This window comes from Pinus tabuliformis, chromosome 3_2 (genome assembly GCF_031772625.1).
Source record: "Pinus tabuliformis cultivar Carrire ecotype Pingquan chromosome 3_2, CPIR1, whole genome shotgun sequence".
Taxonomy (NCBI): domain Eukaryota; kingdom Viridiplantae; phylum Streptophyta; class Pinopsida; order Pinales; family Pinaceae; genus Pinus; species Pinus tabuliformis.
In genome coordinates this window covers 1,217,482,421-1,217,501,768 of record NC_142302.1, presented here as the reverse complement: position 1 = coordinate 1,217,501,768, position 19,348 = coordinate 1,217,482,421, and the positions used below count along the sequence as shown (strand labels likewise).

Sequence of the window (19,348 nt, the reverse complement as noted above, 5' to 3'; positions counted from 1 at the left end):
CTTTTTAGCTGCATCAACCTCCGAGGCATCATTCTAGGATTGACCCAAGCTGTGGGCAAGGGGATGGAGCGAACTAACCCTATGTGGACCCAGTGGAGGCATGTGGACCTAGGTGGGAGAAATGATGTATAGGGTAATAATGAGTGGAAAGGGGATAATATATGTAGATAAGGGAGCAGGACCACACAACCAAAATAAGTGTTTCCTGTGAAATACCATCCCTAAAGCCAAATGGTCAATAAAAGAGATCCCATAGGACTAGAATCCAAGGTTAATATCCAAAAGGGGTCCAGGGGAGAAGAGCACAAACCTAGCTCATTCTTTCTGCTGAATCCCCCCACTAATACATGCCTAGAAGTGTCCATGATAAGCAAACTACAATACTCAATTACCAAATGACAATTCATACCTTTAGGTTCGGGAGGTCCACCTTCAAACATACAATCATGGCAGATGGGTTAGGGACCACATGGATGGCTCAGGTGTCGGAGAAGTGGCACAATGAGCTAGTTGGTGGTTGCAAGGGGTTGTCAACTGTCGGCTGAGGACCATCTTGGAGAAAAAAATTCTCCTAGGGATATCACCCACAAAATGGTGGGTAGCAGTATCAACTCATGAAAAGATTTAGTATGACATGGCCCACATTTGTTGTATATGTGGCATCGCACTTATGTTTGACTAGTTCTATGGCATCATACTTACTGATATTGATTTTCTCCAAGGTTGCACGAAACGGGGAAACGGGTACGAGTTTCCGAAACGGGAAGCGATACGAAACGCGACCTCCCCAAATTTTGGAAACGGGGAAACGCGAATATATATATATATATATATATTAGGACATTTAAGAAATATGTGCAATCATAAAGCATATATGATACATTCTAATTTATTACATTATGATAAAACTATCAATTGTCAATGCATAAACTATAAGTATCTAAATTTGCATCACATTTACTCATGAATAATCACATAATGAAAATAGAAATATCCAAAATCAGCCACGAGAAATTTCTAATTTCTTGTCTCGTGCTTGATTGGGAGTCTCCTCCTACATAGTCGAACGACCTTAATGCTCTTGATTAAATACAAGTTTCATACCCTAGTACCCTACATTCTCTTAGTTATTGGAGTCTCCCCTGCATAGAGGGCTTGGTTCTCTTGATTAAATACAAGTTCCATACCCTAGTACATGATAAAATCCAATGGAAACATTGCAATCCCCCCAATCCTGAAATCCTGAAAAACAGATAAGTCTGCTGGATTTTGAGTGAGATCTAAAATTCTACTTTCTCCATATGAAATCCAATGAGGGCGAAACCACTCTCAAACATCCTGAGTCATTTCATGGTAATGTTAAAAATTTAAGTAAAAGGATGAAAATGAAAAATAAAGGAGAATATCACTTTTACTTTAAGAATTTAACATTACCATGAACTGCATATCAACACTAGGGCAAAAGTTCACTTTTATAACTTTAGACAGACATCTGGAAGCAACTAGAAGTCACTAGGCTAACGTAAGAATAGATTAGAAAACAAATAAAAAAATAAAATAAAAAAATAAAACACAAGTAAATGCTGAAACGTGGGTCGTACGGCCCTGAAATGCATTTCAGGCCGTACTGGCCATGTTTCAGTTTCGTGAAACGTGGTAGTACGGCCTGAAACGCGTTTCAGGGCCGTACCAAACGCGTTTCAGCGTTTCGTACCCGTTTCCGTACGGAAACGCCCTTCTGCCCCACGTTTCCTGCAACATAGATTTTCTCCAACAACATCACTTTCGGTGGATTACACTGTGTGACAACACTTGACTTTGTGATGTATGGACAATGACCATCGTTTGGCAAGGCACATATGATAAGACTGTTGTGACGATTACAATGTTTAATGATAGTGAGAAGAGCAGAATTGTAACTTACATAGACAATGATGACAGTAACATAGTATAGTAGAAATCATTGATCTCTGGTGTGGCAAAAAAAATGATGCTATGACAAAGATCTATTGTTGACAATGATGGCTTATAAAGCATGGATATCAACTATGAGAAGCGGTCATCATGAGGTTGACCTGAAAAGAATTTACTTTTAGGATTGGATCACAGTTGTAAGAAATTTTGAATCACTTTATTTAAAGGGACCAAAATCATGTAGGCTGAGATCCTAGAAAATTGTGACAAAGGAATTTGCATAATATCTCAGCTTGAAGGACGATGAACTGAGGCACTTGTATACATTTGCTACAAGGATGATTGGTCTTGACAAAGAATAGATAAGGTAAAAGTCGCTGAGGTTTGTATATTTGCTGAATGCATTTCATGATATATGTCAAGTTCATTGGGTCATGATGGTCTTTTGAAAGATAAAGGGTCTGCATGGAGACATATAGTTGTTGATATGATAGCATTCCAAGTATAACATTCAAGAAATGAAAGGCATGAGGTTTTTGCATGGTAGATTTAATGTCTAGGGTTTGTTTGAATGTTTTTGATATCAAGTGTGTGTAAACCCAAGATGAGACTTAGATTGAAAATCTCTAGGTAAGGAAACCTTAATTTCTTGTTCCCTCCAATGAATCCCTAGCTCTTGGGAAATGGTATTTAGGGTTTTCAAGGCTAAATGATCTTTAATATTAAAGCCCTAGCTTTGAAAAAGATAATCTAGGGAATGTGTTAAAACCCTAGCAAGGGTGGAATTGAATAAACCCTAGGAATTGAAAGTCAAAACCCTAGGGTTGATGTTTCCACTGAAAGTAAAAACCCTAATAAGGGTTAGGTTAAAGAATATCTAAGGTTTGTAACTAGAACCCTAGAATTACACTTGTGAGAAATCATAGAAACCCGAGATTTATAAGTTCAACATCATACTCCTGTGTCATGCACTAGGCCAGGACTAACAACCATATGTCTAGTGAAGGCCATGGAAGGAGAATGCGGTCTGGAGGATTAGATAAGCATCTGAGAGTGGTTTTCCTTGAGGATTGGGAATCCAAGATAGGAAGTAGTCTCTTGGATTGACACTCTTTGAGGATTGGATAGGGTATCCAAGATAAGAGTGGTCGAAGAGGACCGATATTCTTTGAGGGTTGGGAATCCAAGATAAGAATAGTACTAGAAGGACATACCTTGTGAACATCCAGATGGATTATGTGCCTTGAGAGGCTAAGGTGTCCAAATGTGTGCCTCCAAGCATTATGCTCTAATCTTGTGGAGAGTTGGAGCTTTTTAAGTGAAAGCCTTGTTATGTTGCTATTTGACAATGCTGGTTATGATGTTGACGCTTAAAGATGGCTTACCAATCCGATTCTGCTTATGAGAATATTTCAACTTGAGAATTATCCTTGTACCGATTGTATGAATACCTCCCTAGTTAACAGCGAGTGTAAGAAAATGTAACTAGGTTCGGTCTTCATAATGGTCTTTGTACCTATATCATTGTATATTTTATGCAGAAAGAAAAAGAAGATTTTTTTTTTTATTATTATTATTTTATTAGATAAACATGTTCTTCATGCTTCTAGGTTTTCTTGAGTCAAAGAGTCAAAGTGTTATTTGGACCTATTGTATAGGGAAAGGAAAAGGAATTTTTAAATATGTAATTTGGGATAAAACCCCCTCTAGATGCCAACTCGGCCTACCTGTCAAGTCGGCTCAGCCCCAAAGGACATGTCTATTCGCACCCCTCTGGATAGTATAAATAGAGGTTGATTTGAGCTCATGTGGACACACAATTCACTCAATCTAATCTGAAAAATCATAGAAGAAGAGGAAGGCCAAAATCTGAAGTTGATGAAGAATGTCTCTTGAAGTTTGATTTGTGGAAGATTTGCCCTATTACATCTCTTGTTGGAAATCTGTTGCTAATGAATTTCGCCATGAAGGAGGAGGATCTGACTTGGCACCTAGAGGGTTGAAGTCTTTGGTCATGGGTCTTGGGTATCTCACTTTGATCTGATTCTTTAAGAGGATAATTTTTTCTGGGTTTTCCCCTTGGAGGGGTTTTGCCTTGGCTTGTGTTCTTTTGTTTCCAGTGATCTTCATGTTTTGTACGTTTGATAACTGTTTGATGAAGAAGAACAAAATTAAATTAATAAGAAGCCAACAAATTTCATAAGTAGTTATCAAATAAATGAAAATATAATCTAATAGTAAAGCCTCCTTATTTTCCAACAAAAGTCCCATTGCGACTTTTAAAAGATGTAAATTTGAATTTTTGAAATGAAATTTTTGGCTCAAAAAGTGACAAATCAGCTTCCCTCCAAGTCAAGTCAGCCCTGGCCAAGAGACACGTCCATTCACCCTAGACAAACTACTATATAAAGATAGTTCGAGCTCCTCATTTGGCACATTTGCATTCTCTCTCACAAGACAGTTTCTGGGCAAGTGGGCGAAGGATGAAGAAAGACAAAATGAAGGACGAGATTTCTCTCTTCTCTCTCTAGCATCTCGCACGTGTGGAGTAGACTCTCTCTCTGTGGTTAGCATTCTTTTATGCAACAATTGTTGCAGGGGGTCGAAATTCTGGGTTACTGGGGCAACTGTAGCAGAGCCAAAATTCTGGGGCAACTTGCTAGTGCAGGAAGGCCAAAATTCTAGAAGTGCAGGAACAAGAGCGAAGTGCATGATCTGATTGGGTGATTTGACTTGGAGGAGAAGGCCAGGTTTGACCATAGGTCTAGGTGTGTCTCTCATTGAACAAGAAAAATTTCTCTATTGGAAAAGGTTGCTGGGTTTTTCCCCGTAGTGGGTTTTCTCAGGGAAAATCTTGTCTTCTCTTGTGTGGTGTGATCTCTACTATTTTACTGTTCTTTAGGGTTGAATTTCTGAAGTATAATTGCTGAATGATATAATTGGAATAAGCTAAAGAAGATCCACATCAAAAGTAATCATCAGAATTTCAGAAATATTGTGCTAACCCTAATCGCACTAGAAAATCAAGAACGGAAAGGTCATTAATGTGTCTTCCTAGGCAAAAAGGATAAATGCACTAGGAAACACCTCCTTGGTACCCTTATTTTCAACAATTATGTTTTTACAAATGGGTGTACACATCCATGTCTCTGTACCAATTGATGTGCATGTGAAATATTGATAATGTGCCACCTGATGAGGAGAAAAACTTGTGCTTTTGCCACAATTGGCAAAAAAGTAACCAAATTCCATTGTTTAAATCTTTAAGGGCCAACCCTTCCAATGAACAAATTTAAGACTAACCATACCTGAGTTCTGCATAAGGTTTGACTAAGTATTGTCTGGCTGCTAACTCCACTTTTTATTTATTGCCTATTAACTCTTTTTTTGTTAGGCTAACCACCCTCTGGGGATTTTAACTTGTGACCTATCGTAAGGAATGCCTTTAACAGTGCACCAATTTACCGTCAATTCAAAGCCCCGTGGGCGCCTATTGACTGTTTGACGAAAAGGGCTATAGAGTTAAAAATGGCCAAAAAAAACCACTTTGTGAATAATAAATATAACCCAGACAATTTTTCTGTCATAGTTGAGGATGGCATGGATGTTTATCCACCATTTAGGTTATGATAAGTTTTTTAAATGGAAATGCACCCATGGATAGTGACCCAGAAGTAACATGGTAATAATATTAACATATTGGCATAACAATGGGATCTGAGAATAATCTTTAGTGATTCATTGCATGCTACAACAGAGATGGTCAACTAAGACACACCATGCATTCATCTTGATCAATCAGAAACCAAATCGGAGAGACTAATGGCTCATATTCACTGATGCATGAAAATATTGACTTCAACTTAACTGAAAATATATACAATGGTTATAAGCTTATATGTGTGACAATTTAAACTTTCCAAGTCTGTTTTAATATCAACATCATACTTTAGAAGAATTAAATGACCTCTGTATTATTTTGGTACTACTTCATAAAGAATACAACCAGTGATATGCTATTTCTTGGATTCCAGGTGCAACAAATGGAGCCATGGATGCGGGTAATTTGTTGAAACCCATGCTAGGTCGGGGAGAACTGCGTTGCATTGGAGCAACCACTCTTGATGAGTATCGCAAATATATAGAGAAAGATCCAGCTTTAGAACGTCGTTTCCAGCAAGTCTATGTTGACCAACCATCAGTGGAGGATACAATCTCTATACTCCGCGGTCTGCGTGAAAGATATGAGTTGCATCATGGTGTTCGGATCTCTGACAGTGCCCTTGTGGAAGCGGCAATTCTTTCAGACCGCTACATTAGTGACCGTTTCTTACCTGATAAAGGTATGTTTTCTACAATTTAAAGATCAAGTTATTAAGCCTATTTCCTTTAGTGAGAGTTTGTCTATGGCTTCTGATAATGCTAAAGAAAATTTTCTTAAATTTTATTACAGCTATTGATCTTGTGGATGAGGCTGCTGCAAAACTGAAAATGGAAATCACATCAAAGCCCACTGCTTTAGATGAAATTGATCGTGCTGTATTGAAACTTGAGATGGAACGGCTCTCTCTCATGAATGATACAGATAAGGCTTCAAAAGATAGGTTGACTCGTCTTGAAACAGAACTAGGTCTTTTGAAGCAAAGGCAGCAAGAGCTTACACAACAATGGGAACATGAAAAGGCTGTAATGACACATATTCAATCCATCAAGGAAGAGGTAGGTATTTTCGATTTTGTTTCCAAGGCAGATAACATATCTTAGTGGAAGTGATTTTTTATTTTTATTTTTATTTTTTTATCATAGTACAGGTAAACAAAACCTTAGCGTTGGCCTAGTAATTCTCTAAGGAGGAGTAAATGCTCAACTGGTCTGGTGCATTTCATACTTCCAAGGAGTTATAGATATACTTATAGTTAATGCAGAGCTGTATAATAACATACTGCAACTTTAAACACCTAGTGTGCCACAAAATCACAGAAAATTTACTAATGTCAAACATTAGAGTGAGTTATCAGAGGCAAAGAAACTGTGCAGACATAGGTGCTATTTTCTCTATCATTTATAAAGAAGTTGGTCAATAAAATCCAGAATTTATAAAGGGAGAATTTTGTAGTGATCTCATGATTTGGCTAGTGAAGATTTTCGCTTGTCATTTGCCATTGAAGATCAGGAAGAGTGTGAAGGCAGTTTTACTTTTGGCATTTCACTGGCTTTTTATTGTGAAGATTGCAGATTCACTTGGTTATCTGAGTCTATGGATCGAGTTTATCCAATATTTTCCTTTTGATAGATTGGCACTTTCCTCTGGTAAATCTGTTGACAACTTTCCATTTACCTCTCTTTTTATGTTCGTATGAATAGGGCCAATCCCTGTATGGCTAATCGCCTGACTTCTCAGAGCTGTTGGAATTTCTAAGTCTAACTGTTAGAAACCCTTCATGTACTTTTCTGATTTATTTCTTCCTACTTGTTCTGATTAATTAACAAGTTATTTACCATGTAAATACTGAAAATAAATACAAGTACATGCTCAACACATTACAGATCATCAAATGAAGGAAACAAAACAAGCACACAAGTGACACCGTTGTTTTTGGACCAATGTCCCCGGAAAAACCCAATGCGGGAAAACCGGTGCAGCTATTTGAGGGTTTTATTATTATGCAGTTTCTGAATACAATTTGGGTGCCAAAACCGGCTCACCCAATAGAGAATAATCTTGGCAGTAGTACCTCTCTACTCGGAAGCAAATATTCCGGTTGAAACCCCGGATAAACACTCCGACAGCTCCCAATGCCAATTTGCCCCATGAAACCCCCAATGTCTGGCTCTAGGGACTACGTCAGCCCTTCCTGGCCCAACATCAGCGCAATAACCCCTGTGTAGTGTCTAGAGGCACTACGTCAGCCTCTAGAGCCTTTGTGTCACCCACACTGGCTCTCTTAGGCACTACGCAGCTCTTGACTGCCTCTGCGTGGGCCCTAGCTGGCTCTACATGGCCTCTAGATGACTCTGCGTCCCTTTCTCCCGGCTTTTGTGCCGATTCTCCCGACACACTCTCTGCCTCTGCTTCTGTATTCACTGTCCCTCAGCTGCAACTTTGATCACTCTTTCGACTTCCTCAGCAAACCTTGCCCCAAAAAATTGAAATTTTGATCAACTTGGTGTGTTCTCCAAGTAACCCTCAAGCCTCCTCTTATAATTTTCTCGTTGACATTTCAACGGCCGAGATTAGGTCCCTAATCAACAGCTAAGATTAATTCTGGCTTGATCCATGACTTGTGGACCCTTCTAACACAGTTTTATATTATTTCACATTAATATTTTATTTTCCCTAAGTTTAGATTTAGGGACTCCATTAAAAATATTAATTATTTTAATAACTCCCAAACTGTTTAGAATCCGCTCGAACCATTTTTGGGTATTGGAGATCTCATGCGCTTTAGCCTCTCCACCAATTTTTGTGGCTAGAGCACATCCGATGCTACCCCAAATCAACAAGAGCATGCAAAGGTGAGATGACGGATGCTTACCATTCACACATTCCCTCAAGAAGGTTGGATCTGCCTTTAAAAGAGCGCGCAAATTGGAGCATGCCTCAGGTCATTGGGGCTTTGTATGGATTTCCCATTACAGTCTGTGCAAGCCTCGCAAACCACAGAAAGAATGAAGGTGTCCAATAACAATGGAGTTGCAATTTTTCTGAGCCTCACAAACTCTTAATGTAATTTGAATTTTGAATATGTGCTATCTGTGTCATGTCAACAGGAGGGAAAATTTTAAAACACTGATTCCAATTTCCATGCCACATCAATGAAAGAGTTCATTCTCACACTATTGTACCTAGTAGTCCCATTGACCTATTTATGGTCGTTTGGTGGAAATTAATAAAATTATCTTGTTATCCTATCTATGCGTACAAACAAGGAAAAAAACCAATGTTATGCAAGCCAAAAACATAATAGCAAGCTTTGCAAGTTGCATACTACTAGGTATACCATTTCATGCAATCATTATTCTTTCACATACAAGGTGATATACGAAAGCTATTAATGTTGTTATTCTGTGTTTCTAACTGGTTGGATATAATTTTATACAAATTGTCTTATGACAATTTTCACCAAGAAATCTGCACTTATCCAATTTAGGAACTTCACCTCACTTCAATGAGGTCATGGATCTATCACAAAACTTTCAGCGTTGGTACTGAACCGAAATATTCTGTCACACCCTATGAATACTTTCAGCTTGGATATCTGTCTTGGCAAGTTCAAATAAATAGACACTTGTAATGTTCCCTATGGATTAATTGCCCAAGGGAGGACAAAGTAGCCTGTCAAACCCCATAGGCTACAGTCATTGATAAAGGGGGAAACCCATTATCAACTGTTTTGGGGCAACATTGGGTAAATTTTGGGGTAGTCGGGGCAAAAAGCCAGAATTGTGGACTACACTTGTAACCTCTCACATAAGATTAAGGAAGAGAGACCCCCATGAGGACTCTATAAATAAAGGAGAAATGGAATCATTTCTCATCATTGAATCGGATTGGATTATCTCTGTTTTATTTGAGCTTGAGGCTTTGAGGGTTTTAAGAACCCTTTTCCCTTGGTTAGTTTCGGTGGAGGTGATTCCACCCTAGCTAATCCTCCTCTCTACTGATTTTGGTGGTGAAAGATTCCACCCTAGTCAGCCTTTTTCCTCTTCTTATTTGTCTGGCATAATTTTTCAAAGGACAATCGCTCAACTTGTTTATCTGACAGGCACAAGGGCTAATCTTCTGTGGATGGATTAGTGGAAAAAACCGAGGGGAAACCTTATTGAATTTCCATGAAGCAGACGTCAAGGGTTCTAAGGCACAACGAGTAGATTCTGCGCGGGGCTAAGGGCCTAATTCTGGAAAATTGCAGAGGTCATAACTGAGGTCGTTTAAGGATAGCGGGAAGCTTAGGACCCCTGAGGTAGTGAGCTGAATTCCCTGAAACAGTGAATACACCTCAGCGCATCCGAAATTTGGCTAGTCTGTACCGTGACAGAAGAATTGAGTGGCAGGTTACGGTTTTGGAGTCTGAAGCAGCCTAACGTACTCATTTGGCAACAAACAATTGACAGATTTGTGTAGGACCGCAGATAGCCAATTAGGGCACTGCCAGTCCCTAGTAGGCAGAGAATAAGTTGATAAACAAATCGGTATGTAAGTGGTGAAAGTAATTATAGGGTTGTTATTGTTACTGTTGTAGAAGTGGATATTTTATATTTGGTAGACAACTGATGTTGGATATTCAAAACTGTTGTTATAGCAACCCTAGTGGTGGATTGTTATATTTTTTTTTTTCTAAGTAATACTAAACTATTATATTACAGCAAGAGCAGAGTTACATTGTGAAAATTACAACGGGGCCGCGGCCCTGTAAAATTTGTCCGTGGACAGACAGTAGACACTTGAGAATTCTTGCCAGAATTGCATAGGACACATGGACAGAGGACACATGGATAAAGACTTAGAGCCACATTCATGCAGCTGACACATGGACATATACACTTGCAGAACATCGACACAGAACAGAGATAACATAAAACCGACACCATTACATAGAGACAGAGTGACAGACTCATATATAACCGCATAGGAAGCTGACTGAGAAAAATTCTTGCTGTAGAACCTGGAGTGCGAGCTGGGCATGTCAATCTTCGTCAGTGGTCTGCGGCTCATCTTCTGCCTTGCAGCGTGGAGGCTGAAGGATAGCTTTGCCAAGGTTGCGCGCTCCACGGTCGCTTGGGCCAGCACCTGAGTCACCAACAGGCTCTCTCAGGCTCGCTCCCGGGTCATGTAAGGGCCGCATCATCTCAACAGCAGGAATTCCATATCCACCATGGGAACAATCCCAGGAACACGCGGAGGGTTGGCCCGAGGGATGTCATCCTCATCTTCCCATGGATTGCTACAATGCTCAACAGAGACAGTCACAAAGAAAGTGGAATTAGCTAAGGTGCAGGGGAGGCGGTAACGCACCATTGGGTGTTCCGTGTGCCCACAATCCATGCGCGCAGGCTGTTCCCCCATTCTGCCTCTGCCCGGGGCCTTCCCCTCGGCCTTCTGCATTCAGAGGATTCTTCAATTGAGGAGGAAGTCGAGGGGGCTCTGCCACTATACCCACCCCTGCCGCCGCTGCCTCTTCCCCTAGTACGCTGCATGCTGGTCTTATGAGCAGAGCGCTTAATTCCACAGTGAAATAGCGGAGTCGGCCTAGAAATGCTGCCAGACCAGGTTTGAGTTTCCCAATTGCCGAGAGCAGTGGCAGCAGAGCCTTGACCCTCTTTCTTAATGTTTGATTGAGGGCTGAGACTCTGAGCCTCCACACTTTCTAACGAAGCCAGAACAGGACTTAACAATGGACGCGGATACGAGCTGAAGCTCCGAGTGCCCTCACCTTCTAACGAAGCCAGAGCAGGAGCTAACGAAAGGCGCATACAGAGAGGCGTTACCAAATTCTCAGAGGCGCAATTGGCTTGCTTGTGAGCTTGCCAATTGCCCCACTCCTCCGCAGCATCACACTCACATTCACAATCAAAGTTCAGAACCTCCGTCACCTCCGGCGAGAACGAAACAGTTGCAGCGAGAAATGGCGTAAGAATGTCTGGGAGAAGGCTGTTATGAAGCGCCATGATGCGCTTCTCAAGAATCGCCTTGATGGTCGACAGGACTTCTCTGTCAACCTTCTTAATTCCCCTCCTTAAATGCTGAAGGGTGGTAGAATGTATGCGTGTCCTTCTGTCATGCTTGGCTCGTCCGGGCGGACACATGCCCTTTGGACGAGCCTTGTGTGTCACATGGCTAGCGATCACCCGCATCCGGGGGTGGTGGATTGTTATATTGATATACTATAGAGTTTATTATTGTCTGCATCATTGAATACGCTATGCTATGTCTGCTTAAAGTTGAAAGAATATTGTGGAAAAATTGGTAGTGTTTGTCTTTCAATTTCACAACCCTAAGGGCAAAATTTCCCTAGGGACATGACAATGGTATCATAGTTGGCTCTCTTGCCAGTGTGGAGGGTTAGGTGAAATGTGGCAGCTGGCTTTAGTTCCCCCCTTACGGGATGAGCATGCCAATATTTTGCAACAATTCAAAGATTGGGTCAAATAGGTTGAAGTATGGATGAAGGCACACCCAAATGATTGCTCATCTAACAAAAGATGAAGATGCTCAACACGAAGGTAGCAATCTTGGAGCTTTTGACTCCACTTTTCATCAACACTAGAATGAAAGAGAGAATGAAAAATCCGTTGTGAACATAAATTATGTAAAAATAGATAATAAATAATAATCATAATAATATATAATAAGTAAATTAACTAATGGTTAGTTAGTTAATAATGAAAAGGCATGTCTTAGAGACATGCCTGTTCGTGAAAGGGTACTTACTTGGCTAAATATACAAGACCCTCATTCTCAATTGTACTCATCCTAGATCAATTCTTTATATAATATACAATTTACACTTACTATCCTACGATGGATATATTTGTCTACGAAGTATTTTAAATATTTATGTTGCATATACGAGTTTTGGTCGTTACATTGGTATTAGAGCTACGTCTGATCCGGCCTTTGGCCATCAACCTATTGTCAACCTTGTTGTCGTTTTGATTTAAGCGTTTTGCTACACCAGTCTTAGAGATTCTCCATTCCACCGGTTTTGTCATTTAGGGCTTTGGCCATTAAAAAAAAAAGGAAGAAAAAAATAAGATAGTCAAAGAAAAGAAAAGAAAAAAATGAAAAAAGAAAATAAAAGAAGTACATATACAGATTAAAAGAAAATAAAAAAAATATAGTGTGATGTAAATTTTGAAGGAGAACATTCATATATATAAAAAGGTTCTACATTATTGATAAAAAGTGCATGATTCTTCATTAAGTGGTTTACAAGCCCGTGGTTTTAGCAACCTATGGTAATTGCCCATGGTATTTTCAAGGTAAAAGAAAAACGAAAGGAATACAAACTCTTTATGTGAATGATAAGTTTTACTTTTTACGTATAGAACATTAACTGAGTCAAAAGCACATAAGTGGACATATATTTTATAGATACCCCAAAGAGGTGAATAGCCATGTTTCACTAGGGTTGTAACTTTTCAGAAAGAAAAAGAAAAGATTATAAATAAAAGATATGTAAAGAGAAGTTTTATATTATAAAAGGGTATTTAAAGAAAATTTCAAGTCATAAAATTATTGAAAATATATATAAGTACAAAGCGGGTATTATTATAGAAGGTTACATAAAAGAAGTGTTAAAATTGGCAACTAGGGCCAAACTCCATGTGGGTCACCTTATTCATGGTTGATAATATTTTTCCTAGATTCCTCTCGTCGAGAGGTGTAGGATTGATCTAAAGATCATCCGATTCCGATAAGTATTTATGGAGATATGAATTTATTTTGATTATGTACAAATTCTCAAAGTTGGCTAGCAACTTATGTAGGCTCAGAAGCCCAACAGACACATCTATTCATCTTCTATGTTTGCATATAAATACAGGATGCCTCCTCGTCATTTGGTCACTCACTTCTCAACACATCTCTCTCTCTCCCCTGCGCAGAAAGACTCTCTCACACGTGTGGAAAAAGGACATATTTCTAGCGCTGACGCTGCAGGAAGGTACTTTGACCAACGTTGACCAACGTGGACTCCTTTTTGACTGCGAGTTTGGTGTGGCTGATCCTCCTTGGAAGGCAGCAATTTTTGGCACAGGGATTAAGGTGATCCGACCTCCGGTTTGACCAATATTGATTGCCCTAGTTTAGGGCTGATTTAGGGTTTGTTGCTGCTGATATAAATTAGTTTTTTGTACTATTTCTCTCTGCTGAATTATTGAAGATGAAAGAAGATTTGATCAAAGGGTTCCCCATATTGGGGTTTGTCCCTGGCTAGCTGCCACATCTTGTGTCTCTTGTCTTGGCTTGTTTTCTGTTGATTGTTTAAATGTTCTATCTGCACTTTACTTATATATACGTGATAGCTAATTTGTGAATAATAATAAGAAAAACAAGAACTGCTCTAAGCATAGAACATACCATAATTTAACATGGTATCAGAGCCGAGGTGAAGACAAAGCCCAAGCAAGAGCAAGAGCAAGAGCAATCACCGAAGAGAAGGTTGGCAAGGCTATCTTAAAGAAATCATGGGGTCCTCAACACACTTCCTTGCTGAAGACAAACTCCGTGAGAAGTCTGAATATCACGGATGGAAGATGTCTCTCGATCTAACATTAGAAGAGCAGGAAGTGTTGGATCATGTGAGAGGCGGGATTGTTGAGCCTCCATCAAATGCATCCACTGTTGCTAGGAACAAATGGACCAAGGGAGAAGTCAAAGCAAGGAAGATCATCCGGGACTCTATCGACAAGCGCTTGGTGGCCTATGTTTCCGAGCTGAACACCTCCAAGGAAATCTACGATAGACTGGTGAGTTTATTTAAAGTTAATGATGCAAATCAAGTCTTGTTTCTTAGAAATAAGCTGAAGGAAATTAAGAAGGGCAAAGATGAGAGTATGCAAGCATATTTCTTAAGAATCACCGAGATCAAGAACGATCTCCTATCTATTGGGGAAGTAATTCCTGACAGGGAAATGATACTCACAACTCTTGGAGGACTACCATCTGAATGGTATATATTCAGGACTACTCTTCTCAACAATAACGTAATTCCTGGATTTGAGGAATTAATGGCCAGAGGTTTTCAAGAAGAAACAAGGATGGAAGAGCAAGAAATGCCCATACTTAAAGGTCATCCCTCTGCCTTTTCTTCTCATACTAAATGAAGAAACAATTCCGGGGCTAAATTCAAAGGAAAGGTTGGACCAAAGGGTGGAAGAAAAGGACGATGTTACAATTGCAATAAAACGGGTCACTATGCAAGGGAGTGCCCTGATAAAAGGGACTCACACCAGGACGATGATCAAAATCCCTCTCAAAGCAATCATAGGAATGACAAGTCAAATGGCAGAGGTAAAAGAAGTGCCGGAAATCAAGGAAGAGGACAACCATTCAAGAAGGCAAGAAATTCCAGGTATGAATCTAACACGGTTAACAATAAGCAAGATGAATATTATCTACCAGCTGCTCTATCTACTACTTCTTCCCCAGACCTGTCGGAAATTGGCTTATTGATAGTGGTGCCTCAAGGCACTCCATTGGTTACAAGGAAGCTCTCTATAATCTGGTAGAGAAAGAAACCAACCTGGAAATTGTTCTTGGAGACAATTCAAAATATCCCGTGAAAGGCGTAGGAAATGTCACTCTTCAATTGAATCAGGGTAATACCATCCACTTACAAGATGTATTATATGTACTTGGTCTCAAAAAGAACCTGGTGTCCATTTCGGCAATGGAAGACAACGGCTACAAGGTGGCTTTCAGCGATGGCAAGGTATGTGTATGGAAAAAGAACTTTAAAGTTGCTTTTACTCTTGGGTTTCGAGTTGATTCATTATATCAGGTCGGAGGAAGTCCATTGGGTGTCATGTCTTGTGACACATCTCTTCAGTCCGAACTATGGCATCGGAGGTTTGCTCACCTTCATTATAAAGCTCTACCTGATGTAAGAAAAATGGTAACCGGGATGCCCGAGTTTAGACTAGAGCAAGAAGGTGTATGTCCAGGATGTGCCGAAGGGAAGCTCAAAAGGGGACCATTCCCCTCAAGCCAAAGCAAGACCTCCGATATATTGCAGTTGGTTCGCTCAGACATATCCGGTATGATGCCTGTGAACTCCTTGGGAGGATATTTATATTATCTCACTTTTACAGATGACTATTCTCGCAAGACTTGGATATATTTCTTGAAAAAGAAGGATGAAGTGTTCTCTTGGTTTCGACACTTCAAAGCCTTGATCGAGAATCAAACTGAAAAGAAGATCAAGATCCTAAGGACTGATAATGGAATTGAATATGAATCCAATGAGTTTCATGACTTTTGCAAAGAGGCTGGCATTAAGAGGGAGACCACTACACCATATACTCCTGAGCAGAATGGTGTGGCGGAAAGGAAGAACCGTACGATTGTGGAAGTTGTCCGTGCTATGCTCCATGATCAAAGACTTCCGAAGTTTCTATGGGCCGAAGCTGCAAACACCGTTGTATATGTACAAAACCGATGCCCTCATCAAGCATTGGGTTCTAAAACTCCTGAAGAAATGTTCACTGGTAAGAAACCTGACGTATCTCATTTTAGAATTTTTGGAAGCCCTGTATATTTTCATGTGCCAAAAGAGAAAAGGAATAAATTGGGTGCATCTGGAAAGAAAGGAATCTTTGTGGGTTATAGTGAAAATACTAAGGGCTATAGAATCTATGTAGCTGGTCAAAGGGAAGTTGAGATTAGTCATGATGTCACCTTTGACGAAGATATGGCCCTTAGCAAGGTGGACAATCTTCCTACTTTGAGGAGCTCTCAAGAAGCTGACACCAGGGAACCGAAAGAAAAAGAAGATGAGACAATGCCCGATGTGGAAGAACCCTTGGATCCTATTGATCCTCCTCTGCCCTCTTCAAGGAAGAGGCCTTCATGGCTTAGGGGGACACTTGATGATGCTGAAGGACACACAGCACCCCGAGGAACCTTCCGTGAAAGTAAGAAACCGAACAGGTATCAGGGATACCTGACCATCATGAGCACGATCATCCAAAATGAGCCTTCATCATTCACAGATGTCGTCAAGCATCAAGTATGGAAGGATGCTATGACCGAAGAATATGAGTCTATTATGAAGAATGATGTTTGGGATGTAGTCCCCAGAGCCCAGGACAAGGCAGTTGTCACTTCAAAATGGCTTTACAAGATAAAGCATGTAGTTGATGGAAGTACGGAAAAGTATAAGGCTCGTTTTGTCGCTTGTGGCTTCTCCCAGAAGGAAGGTATAGACTATGACGAGATATTTGCACCTGTTGCTCGATATACTACCATCCGCTCGATCATAGCCCTTGCTGCTTCGCAAGGATGGAACCTACATCAGATGGATGTCAAGACTGCGTTCTTACATGGTTCAATCAGAGAAGAGGTCTATGTGGAGCAACCCGAAGGATTTGAGATTTATGATCGAGAATCTCATGTGTGCAGGTTGAAGAAGGCCCTTTATGGGCTAAAGCAAGCACCTCGAGCATGGTATGAGAGGATCGCTAGCTACTTGATGAAGCTGGGATTCACTAGTAGTGAAGCTGACGCTAACTTTTACTTTAAGGTTATAGATGACAAGCCTCTCATACTGGTGCTATATGTTGACGACCTCTTTCTAACAAGTGCAGACCCTCTCATTCACGAATGTAAGAGGGAGCTGGCTTCTCAGTTCGAGATGAAAGACCTAGGACTTATGCATTATTTCCTAGGACTGGAAGTCTGGTAGAAACTAGGGGAGATTTTCCTATCTCAAGGAAAATATGTGGTGAAGATATTGGAGAGATTCGACATGGTGGACTGCAAGCCCGTAACCACCCCGATGTAGCTTGACTTCAATAAGTTAAGCGGTAGTGCTATTGGACCTGTTTTACGAAATACCACCGAGTATCATCAACTCATCGGAGCATTAATGTTCCTAGTGAACTCCTATCCAGATGTATGCTTTGCAGTCAACACGTTGAGTCAACACATGGTTGAACCTCACCACATACATTGGATTGGTGCCAAGAATCTGTTGAGATATCTTCGTGGCACAATTACTTATGGGTTAAGATAAACTGCCGAAAATGTGAGAGTACTTGGATATACTGATGCTGATTGGGCAGGCAGTGTGGTGGACCATAAGAGCACTTCTAGGTGTTGTTTCTCCTTGGGATCTGCTTCGATATCTTGGATGAGCAGAAGCAGAAGTCGGTGGCTTTGAGCACCACTGAGGCCGAATACATCACTGCTAGCATGGCCTCCTGTGAGGCAGTCTGGTTACGAAAGCTCTTTAGTGAGCTGTTTGGATTTATATTGGATACCACCGTGATCCTGTGTGACAACCAGAGCGGGATTCGTTTATCAGAGAATCCCGTATTTCATGATCGCTCTAGGCATATTGATATTAGGTACCACTATATTCGTGATATGGTGCAGCGGGGATCTATAAGGCTCCAACATATCGGTACAGATGAACAGTTCGCCGACATTTTGACAAAGCCCCTAGGAAAGGTCAAATTCCCGACTTTCCGAGAATGACTTGGAGTCATTCAGAGACCCTCTTTTGAGGGTCAAGTATGATGTACTGAGCTTTGGGAGCTCCAGGGGGGCGCGGGGTACTTCTTGGAGCGACATATGACCACAGGGTAACTCACCATCCCCTGTTGGTGCACTTTGTACAGGGTAAAAGGTTCAACCTTCCCCTGACACCTCGTGGCGACTATGGAATAGGATGATTAGTTCTCCTGTGGGCCAGGATGATTCGTTCTCCATGGCGATTGTGGAACTGGATGATTCGTTCTCCTGTAGGCCAGGATGATTAGTTCTTCGTGGCATTCACTGGACAAGATGATTCGTTCTCTTGTGGACATGATGATTAGTTCTTCTGTCGAGGCATCCTACCCATGCAGTTTGGGACTCATGGGAAGTACCTCTCATCTGATCAATGAGCAGGGAAATGAGGATAGGGACCATAGTAGTTCTATTAATGGACGCATCGTTGTATCTACCGTACCCCCTATGCTAGGATGACCTCCATTGCTTTGGGATCAAGGATATTGGTCTGGGACCAGTGAGAGTGGTACACACTCTGAGAGTGACTTCGGGTCAGTAGAGGATTGGTATGGGACCAGTGAAAGTGGTACACACTCTTGACTGACTTCGGGTCAGTGGAGGATGGTATGATACATCCTCGATCACTTCTTCTTCTTCATAGTTCGAGCAGAGCAAAGAACATAGCAGAGCAGAGCAGGGGTCAAGCTGTACAAGGCAGTGCATTTGATGGATGAATAGTAGTGACGGTCAGATGAATTGCAGATGGAGTTCTCCCTAGTTGAGAGGGAGTGTTAAAATTGGCAACTAGGGCCAAACTCCATGTGGGTCACCTTATTCATGGCTGATAATATTTTTCCTAGATTCCTCTCGTCGAGAGGTGTAGGATTGATCTAAAGATCATCCGATTCCGATAAGTATTTATGGAGATATGAATTTATTTTGATTATGGACAAATTGTCAAAGTCGGCCAACAACTTATGTAGGCTCAGAAGCCCAACAGACACATCTATTCATAAAAATAAATAATAATAATAATATTAAATTAATAATTGAAAATTTGACCTGGGTCCTAGAGTCAAAAAATTAGCCGTTAATTTTTTGTAGCCGTTGGAGTCTCTGCTTAGACTATTTAACATGCTAGACTGGATCTGTTTCTTCAACTTGTCCTGACGATGAACCACACTAGATGGTTCGAAACGCGTTGACAAAGGTCTTTCT

The 19,348-nt window shown here is 40.6% G+C and overlaps 1 protein-coding gene across 1 annotated transcript in view; it reads left to right on the top strand.

The window, feature by feature from the left end:
- The window catches only part of LOC149185121 (chaperone protein ClpB3, chloroplastic-like), a 245,209-nt gene that overhangs the window by 142,905 nt on the left and 82,956 nt on the right, over nucleotides 1–19,348 (top strand). The window contains exons 7-8 of the mRNA XM_089417771.1: nucleotides 5,949–6,257; nucleotides 6,368–6,633. Of these exons, the coding sequence (XP_089273897.1) occupies nucleotides 5,949–6,257; nucleotides 6,368–6,633 (575 nt within the window). The remainder of the gene's footprint in view (nucleotides 1–5,948; nucleotides 6,258–6,367; nucleotides 6,634–19,348) is intronic.